We start from the raw sequence: 9,029 nt of genomic DNA, 5'->3' as shown, positions 1-9,029 counted from the left end.
ATATATATATATATATATATATATATACACACACACACGTGTGTTTTTCGAAAAGTACCTTTATGTATACTATTGCCTATTATTACTTTTTTCCACTCTTGTTACTTGTAGTAAACCTACCTTCCTTGATGTTGAAAGTTACCTTTAAAAATTTCAGATTTAAAGTGGTTGAAAAGTGTATGGTTTGTACTCTTTTTGGCCTTTCCAACATTAAGCTATAATCAGAAATTTTGATTGAAAAAGTGACAAATTCTGAAGTTCTTCATAAACGCCCCCCTCCTGGTTGATTACAGAGCACTTTTGTCATAGTTTTGGGCTATGAATTTGTTTCTTTATACTTAAGATCAAATTGTATTTTTGTAGTATAATTTTACCAAATTCTGTGAAGCTTTTATATAGCCTTTTTTCCTTTTCTTTTCTTAATGCATTGTACAATAAGCTACCTGTGATTTGCCTTTGAATGGATTTTACCTTCCTAGGGTTTCCTTTAGATACTTTAATAGGGAGGTCAGGTCTTTGATGTGGAATCCTTTCATTTAGGCATTAAAAAGATCTTTTGAAAAGTATTAGCTGATTAGATGGAGAAGAAAACACACACACACACACACACACATTCAAGTGAGAAGGCATTGTTGTCTCCCTAAGGAAAATGGTGATACATTTCTACAACAAAAAATTATGTTTTCTTAATAAATGGGTAAGTCATTTCTGTATTTCACAAATGTTTCTGGGGATTAAAAAGTTTTGAGATGTAAAGAGAAAGAATTTCAAGAGCTGGTTCTTTTTAATCCCAGGTAACTTTTAGGGTGAATTTATTGGGCTTTTTTTTGTGTTTATTTATTTGTGATTAGCTAGCCTTTGAATAAGAAACCGATATTTCAATGAGAAACTAGTCTTTAAAAAAATACACATTTGCTGACAACTGTGGCTTATTTTCTCCCACAAATTCATAATGATTCTTTAAATTATTTTTTCAATACCAGAAATGAATTAGGTTAGTAATTACATTCATGGCATTTCTACTGTATGTATGATGTGCTATATGACATTCTTTTACTTTTCAGAACACTTAATAAGGCAGCATGGCTTAGTGGAAATAACACCAACTTTAGAGTCTGAGAGAGTGAGGTTTGGATTCCACGTTAGTTATGTAACTGTGAACACTTCCTTAACCTCTCTGAGCCATAATTTTCTTATTTGTATAAAGAGATATTAAGTCCTTTCTCATAAGAGTGTTTAAGTATTAAATGAAATCTTTACGGAAGTAGATTGCCCAAACTTCCTTGGAAGGAGTGGCTGGTGGGTTTGAACCACCAGCCTTCTGTTTAGCAGTCAAATGCCTTAGGCACTATGCCACTAGAGCTTCCTTTAATTAAATAATATCTATTAAATATTTATCATAGTTCCTGGCACTTGGCAGTTGCGCAATTATACATAGAAGTGTTAAACTGGATAGTAAAATACTACCTATTATATATTGAATGAGCTCTGATGGTACAGTGCTTAAAGCATTTGACTGCTAACCCAAAGGTTGGTGGTTAGAACCTACAAACTGCTCCCCGGGAGAAAGATGAGGCAGTCTCCTTTCATAAAGATTTACAACCTTGGGAACCCTATGGGGCAGTTCAACTGTGTCCTATAGGGTAGCTATGAGTCAGGATCAACTCAGTAGCATTGGATTATTGTATATTATTTCCTAGGAGCCAGGCATTCTTTGAAATTCCTGACATGCATTATCTCAGTTAATCTTCACAATAATCCTGTATCTCTTCAGTGTCAATCATTTCTCTGTGGCAAGTGAGGATATTGAGAATCAGATTAAAGATATTTAGCTCAATGCCGTCAGAAGGAAAGTTGGGCAATCTACTTCCACAGTGATACCTCCCGGGAAACCCAAGGAGGAGTCGCTATGAGTTGGGTCCAACTCCATGGCACAAAACAACAACAGCAACAACAACTCAATGCCTTACAGTTACAAAATGGTGAACTAGAAATTGAAACATGCAGTCTTCCTCTAGAGCGTATTCTCTTAAATCCTGTTATACTGCCTCCAGCCTTTAAGACCACTGCTGTTTGAAGAGTTTCTTAAAGTGTTGAAGGCCATATTGTTACTAAGTGACTGAGTTGGGATTTAAATTAGAGTCTTGTTTCAAATCTTCCAGAGTTAATTAATTAAACAGAATTAGAGGGTTGGGGCATTCTGTCGGCAACTTGGCATTTGTCTATTAAGTGGACGGCTAAGGAAGAAAGTGTTTTGAGTCAGAGAATGTCTTAAGAAAGAAGGGTCAATAGAGTGATAGCTATACTTCTTCTACTACAGAGTTTGCATGTATCTTAGAAGTAGGTGCTATCACACACACACACCTATACATCACACATTTTAATAAATTAAATCTTTAGAGCTAAATACGTTTTGTTGTTGTTGTTATGTGCCGTCGAGTCGGCCCCGACTCATAGCGACCCCTCCTTGGGTTTCTGAGGCAGTATCACTACGGAAGTAGGATTGCCCAACCTTCCTTCCGAGGAGTGGCTGGTGGGTTTGAACCGCCAGCCGTCTGGTTAGCAGGCAAGTGTCTTAGCCACTATGCTACAAAACATTTTTCATCTAAATAAAAATTTGGTGATAAAATTTTCTTCAGGATAATATAACCATAAAAAGTCTGGGAGAGAAGGTGTTTTACCAAGGTTGTTGGAATTTTATACAAGTATTTTATTGTTCTTTTCTTCCCTTTTTTTTCAAATTCAATTAGTTCCTAGCTTATGACAAATTTCCATTCTGGCAACTCTGGCATTAGTCCACTGTGAGCTAAGTGGAGTATTTCATTTTTTTAAATTTTTATCATTATTGCCCTTTATAATCAGAATCTTTATAAATTATAACACTGAACATCTAATAGTGAACATCTGAGAATGTAAACATCATCAAATTATGCTCAGCAACATTGTATGTAGTACGTATTGCTAACAAGATACACCCCCAAAAACAGAAAAAAACCAGATGGTCATAAGTACAGTGCAATTCCTGGTAACAATAGTACATCATAAGTTGGGCACTATCTGTATAGTTGTACTGCTTGAATTTTAGATAAAATATATCTTTTAAAAATCCTCGTGTTAACATTGACTAAAACCAACTTCATCATAAACAATTTTAAACACTTTAACCCAAATCATAACAAGAATTTAAAAAATAAAATAAAACAATTTTAAATACCACCAACTCAGGTTATAGTAGACAAATATTTTTCAGAGTCTTCTGATGTCTTAAGTTGTTATTTCATTCTGTGTTATTCACTTTTGGAAACTAGCTTAACTTGAATGAGATAGTATGAAAAAAATTAACTCTATAACTACAGATACAGAATTTTAATGCACTGAATTTTCATAAATCTGAAAAGCCACAGAAATACACAAGGTTTTCCTTTTTTTTTTTTTAATTTAAAATATGTTCACATTATTACTTCATTCACTATTATGGAGGTATACTCCTAGTCATGAATGAATAAATTTTACTATTGGTGAAGGTCCATTTTGTATCATGTATAAGTTGGTTGGAACCACTGTCCTTACTTCAAACCCATCCCCAATTATGGCAGTTTTAATGGAATGTTTTCTCTCAAGTCCAGACCTCTCTACTTACTGTTCCCCATGCCTAGAGCATTCTCTCCTTACTTTGCTGAGCTAGATTATCATACTGACCCTCTGATATCTCCTCAGACTACTTCCTCTAGTACGGTTTATATCCATCTTTTTCACCTTTGTTTTTCTAATATAGTTCATGGCATGTAGTGGATGCATATATTGAATAACAGATGGACCCCTCTACAATAGCTGACATATTTAATAGCTGACATTTAACATAGTACCAACCAAGTGTCATATACTGTTCTAAGAAACTTACCTATATTCACTTACTTAACCCTTACAAGTCTGTCAGATATGTGTACTGTTATTAATCCTGTTTTACAGATGAGGAAACTGAGGCATAGAGAGATTATCTCTTACTTCTGTCATACAGCTAGTAAGTGACAAAGTTGGGATGCTAACCTAAGCTGTCTGGCTCCTGAGGAGGTGCCATACATGGCTGAGCTGTATTCACTCCTATTTGTGTAGCTGCTATAATTATTTTAGAAAAAACTAACTTGAAACCCAGCCTCCTAAAATAAAAATGTGGCCACTTTTATTTGTAACAGTGCTTTTGTCTTTAAATAACTTATTTATATTTTAGGATTGCTTCAGAATTTAAGCTTAAGCAATTAAAGGTAGGCTAACTTTTATTCAAAGCCCTTTACTTTACCTTTCACTAACTTATACAATTACTCATCATTGTTACTGGGGTTTACAGTTCATTTGTATAGATGTAGTTCTTCAAGTTTATTTTTTCACTCTGTGAGAACCTTGTTACAATAGCTAAAGAAAGAACATCTGTTCCAGACTGCTGCCTCAAGCCATGTAGACCAAGGGGGAGAGGTCCCATGATCTTGGAGCTTCCTTGGAGTAACAGCTGTTCATTCTGACAGCAGTTTAACTAACCTTTTTTCTAGTTAAGGGGTCTCAATTGAGAATTTGTTTTTTTGTTTTTGTTTATTTTTTTAAATAGGAGACTATAGGTAGAATGCTTATTAGCAAGAGTGATTTCTATTTTAACTGTTTAGCCATTTTCCCAAAAAAGCAAGTAAGTTTGCATTGTAATTTTATTTATCTTTATTTTTATTACCGACTTCAACAGGAAGAAAAACAAAACAATTGACAATGATAGAGTGCTCTTTTTTATTGGACCCAGTGCTACGTGCTTTTGGTGGACTGTCTTAGTCCCCACATTTTTGTGAGAGTCAGAACGTTACAAGTGAGATAACCGCAGGCTAGAGAAGCTCAGTGCCTTTGCAGAGGTGCTTCAGAATTGATTAAAAACAAAAACACAAAAGAATCATTCCTGTCAAGTTGATTCCAAGTCATGGGGACCCCATGTGTTGCAGAACCGAATTGCGCTTCATGGAGTTTTTAATGGCTGTAATCTTTTTGGATCTAGACTGGTAGGGGCTGGGATTTGAACCTAAAGAGACCTGGTGGTAAAATTGTTAACCATTCAGCTGCTAACTGAAAGGTTGGAGGTTCAAACCTACCAGCAGCTGTGAATGAGAAAAGACCTGATGATCTCCCATAAAGATTACAGTATAGGAAACCCTATGGGGCTGTTTGACTCTGTCTTACTGGGTTACTATGAGTTAGAATCTATTCATTGGCACCCAACAGTAGTATTGGAACAAAGGTCTACCGGACTCAAGTGTATGTACACTGCTGCTCAGAGAGTTTATCAGAAAAGTCAAAATGTAACGTATAAAGGTGTTTTGATGAACTTACTAGTAGGAATCATTACCAGGAATATTATATTTTCTTGTTCCTCAGTATAATAAATTTCTATTTGCATTGTGTGTCCATGATAGAATGCTGGCAGATGTAATTCTATTTCAAAGTACAGAATGTACTCATAAAAATTATAAAAAAAAAACCAACACCACCAAATGTATTGCTATCAAGTCGATCCTGGCTGATAGTGACCCCCATTGGGTTTTCAAAGCCACAAATCTTTTTTTTGAATTTTTTTATTGTGATTTGGGTGCAGATTTACAAAGCAGATTCATTTTACTCTGAACATTTCATGTACATTTGGTTTCACAGCTCGATTATATTGTTGTTGTTGTTGTTATGTGCTGTCGAGTCAAACCTGACTCATAGCGACCCCTCCTTGGGTTTCCAAGGCAGTATCACTATGGAAGTAGGATTGCCCAACCTTCCTTCCGAGGAGTGGCTGGTGGGTTTGAACCGCCAGCCGTCTGGTTAGCAGGCAAGTGTCTTAGCCACTATGCTACCAGAGCTCCCTTCGATTATATTAGCAACAATAAAAAGCTCTCCTCTCAAACAAGAGCTCTGGTAGCGTAGTGCCTAAGGCATTTGACTGCTAACCAGAATGCTGGAGGTTCAAACCTATCAGCCACTCCTCGGAATGAAGGTTGGGCAATTTACTTCTGCAGTGATATGCCTAGGAAACCCAAGGAGGGGTCACTATGAGTCAGATCTGACTTGATGGCAGTGAGTTTGGTTTTTGGTTTGCCCTTTTTATCTATGCATTCTTGTCTGTCTAGATTTCACTCTATTCAAATGCTGCCTTTCTGATGTCTCATGGTTGATTGCTCTAATGTTGTGCATCTCCCTAGGCTAGGCGGATTGATCTCCATTGTGTAGGTGTTCTGCTTGTAGGTCTTTCCACTGTTTGGCTGAGAGCTAATCCACAGAAGTGAATCCAGTTCCAGAACTGAAGGATAACCCAGGGCCATAGTCTCGGGGACTCCACCATTCTCTATCTGACCAGTAATTCAGGTCACTTTCATGATTTTGAATTTTGTTCTACATTTTTCCTCCCACTCTATCCAGGATCTCCAATTCTGATCCCTTTCTGAGTGGTTGGCATTGGTAGCCGGGCACCATCTAGTTCTGATCTCACGGTTATGAAAGCTGAGGGCCCTGTAGTCCATAATATCCTTTGACTAATTGTTTCCATATAACTTTGATTTTCTTCACTCTTCTTTGCTCCAGAAAAGGGGAGACCAGTAGTTGCATCTTAGATGGCCGCTCAAAAGCTTTTAAGACCCTAGTCGCTACTCATCAAAGTGGGATGTAGACAAGATATTTAGGCACTATGTTGTGCCAATTGAGTTTGATGTCCCCTGAGACCATGGACCCAAGCCCATAGGTCCAGTGACTCTCTCCCTCAAGATGTTTGGTTGTCTCTGAGAAGTTACTCTAACCTTGTCCCCTGCTACTTCTGTAATGTATGTAGATATTTTTGTAGCACAAATACATATGTAAGAAAATCTTCTCAAAGCTATAAATCTTTACAGAAGTAGATTGCCTCATCTTCCTCCTTTGAAGCAGCTGGTGGGTTTGAACCACTGACCTTCTGGTTAGCAGCCAAATGCCTTCCCACTACACTACCTGAGTTCCTTTTTAAAAAAAGTGAGGTGACTATAAATGTGAAGCCTTGTTGCTGCAATGTGGGTTATGGTGAGGGGTGAGAGTCAGCCCTTTTCTGTAACAGAGTATTATTTCCTGCAGTATTTATGTGAAGCATAAAGTTCAGATCAGAGATATTAGCTGAAAATATTTCACCTTATACTATAGTTGACTCAATTGGTAGCCTCCCAGGCATCTAGACTTACCATGAAGTGAATGCATGCCTTTCTTTGTACAGTATTGTAGAACAATAATCATCTTTTTCCACTTGTCATCTGATGTCTCTGATGTTAGTTCCATTATCTTATACTATTATAAATTATATAATTACTAATCTCCTTGTAGTAACAAATAATAACACAATTTTATAAAATCACTTGAGCTCAGTATGGAGTTTTTGTTGGATCTAGCTAGCAACCTCCATGATTCCTTTGCCTTTTCCAATAGCTAAGGCACTTGACTGCTAACCAGAAGACTGACAGTTCAAACCCACGGGCCACTCCTTGGAAGGAAGATGGGACAATCAACTTCCATAGTGATACTACCTCAGAAACCCAAGGAGGGGTCGCTATGAGTCGGGTCCGAATCGACAGCACATAACAACAACAACATATCATGTTCATATTTGTCTTTTTATTTTAAACCTAATTTTTCTGTCTTTCATTGGTCACTGTGGCCTTGAAGCATAATGTATGTCCTGATCTGACTTCCCATTCATATTCATATTAGGGAAACTTGCTCTAACTTATTTTACTCACATGAGGCTAAATAACATTTCTTCTCCTTTAATACTCTCATTACTCATCCTGGTGACATTTCCTTATTACTTCTTTTTAAATCAGTGTAAGTTCTCTTGCTAGTTTCTCTCATTAACCAGCATTTTTAGCACAATGAAACAGCACTCTTAGCTCCTTAAGCAAAATTCATCTGATGCATTATTTGTTTTGTTTAGTATAGGAATACTTGCATTCTTTCACCCCTTAGGATCCCTTTGTTTTTCCTTTTAGGTAACATGTTTCAAAAGAATTTTTCCACCAAATTGTACTTTCTCAGCATGTATCATTTTTCTGTTTTAGTTAGACACATACAACCACTATGAGGAGCACCTCTTGTAGTAACATATATTCCCATATAGAATTGATGTGATTATATTTAAAGAAATCACATATTTTGGTGTATATAGCTTTTTTTCTGAGCACATAAACATTTTCAGTTAGAATTTTAAAGCAAAAGAAGGACAGTAAACATTCCTCTATTAATAGTTCCTAAGACCCTGAGTATCTGGAAACTCCAGTTTTGGTTTAGGATTTAAAGGGCAACAGAAAGCAACTCTTGCCTTAAAAAGGATTACTATGCACATCCAAAAAGTACAGCAGGTTTGTATTGTTTCCTCTTTGCACTGGGCATATATTATTGGTGCAGAACTTTGTAGTTACTATTTTCTAGCCCATAAAGTCCAGTCTTTCCCCTTAAACATTTTGGTTCCTAATATACATAACTGAAATCTGAATTATGTATGATGACAGTCAAATGGAGAATCTGATTTCTTCAAATCTTAAGTGACTGACAAATACTGTATGAGCTAGGCCTTAACCTCTGTTTGCTTGTCTCTTTATGTATTTTTAATGCTTATGTAACTATTCGCCTCTCTAGTCCACAGTGGTGGAGAGTCAGGCTCTGGCATATGAGAACCCTGCATTTATTTGATGGCTGTCTTGGCTGCTTATTAGCACTATGACTATGGATAAGTTACTTAACTTTGCTGAGCCACACCTTCCTGATAATGTTGTTGTTGTTGTTGTTAAGTGCCGTCGAGTCGTTTCCGACTCATAGTGACCCCATGCACAGCAGAATGAAACACTGCCCGATCCTGCGCCCGCAGCACGATCCCTGCTATACTTGAGCCCATCGACGCAGCCACCGTGTCAATCCATCTTGTTGAAGGCCTCCCCCTCTTTCGTCGACCCTCCACCCTACCAAGCATGACATCCTTCTCCAGGGAATGGTCCCTTCTGACA

At 37.1% G+C, this 9,029-nt stretch overlaps 1 protein-coding gene across 1 annotated transcript in view; it reads left to right on the top strand.

The window, feature by feature from the left end:
- The window catches only part of DIAPH3 (diaphanous related formin 3), a 923,535-nt gene that overhangs the window by 619,372 nt on the left and 295,134 nt on the right, over positions 1-9,029 (top strand). Inside the window, exons 24-25 of the mRNA XM_042781617.1 lie at positions 4,229-4,262; positions 4,601-4,675. Of these exons, the coding sequence (XP_042637551.1) occupies positions 4,229-4,262; positions 4,601-4,675 (109 nt within the window). The remainder of the gene's footprint in view (positions 1-4,228; positions 4,263-4,600; positions 4,676-9,029) is intronic.

Source organism: Orycteropus afer, unplaced genomic scaffold (assembly GCF_000298275.1).
Source record: "Orycteropus afer afer isolate SDZICR_OR568_19922 unplaced genomic scaffold, OryAfe1.0 scaffold00138, whole genome shotgun sequence".
NCBI lineage: Eukaryota > Metazoa > Chordata > Mammalia > Tubulidentata > Orycteropodidae > Orycteropus > Orycteropus afer.
This window is presented reverse-complemented; position numbering and strand designations above follow the sequence as displayed.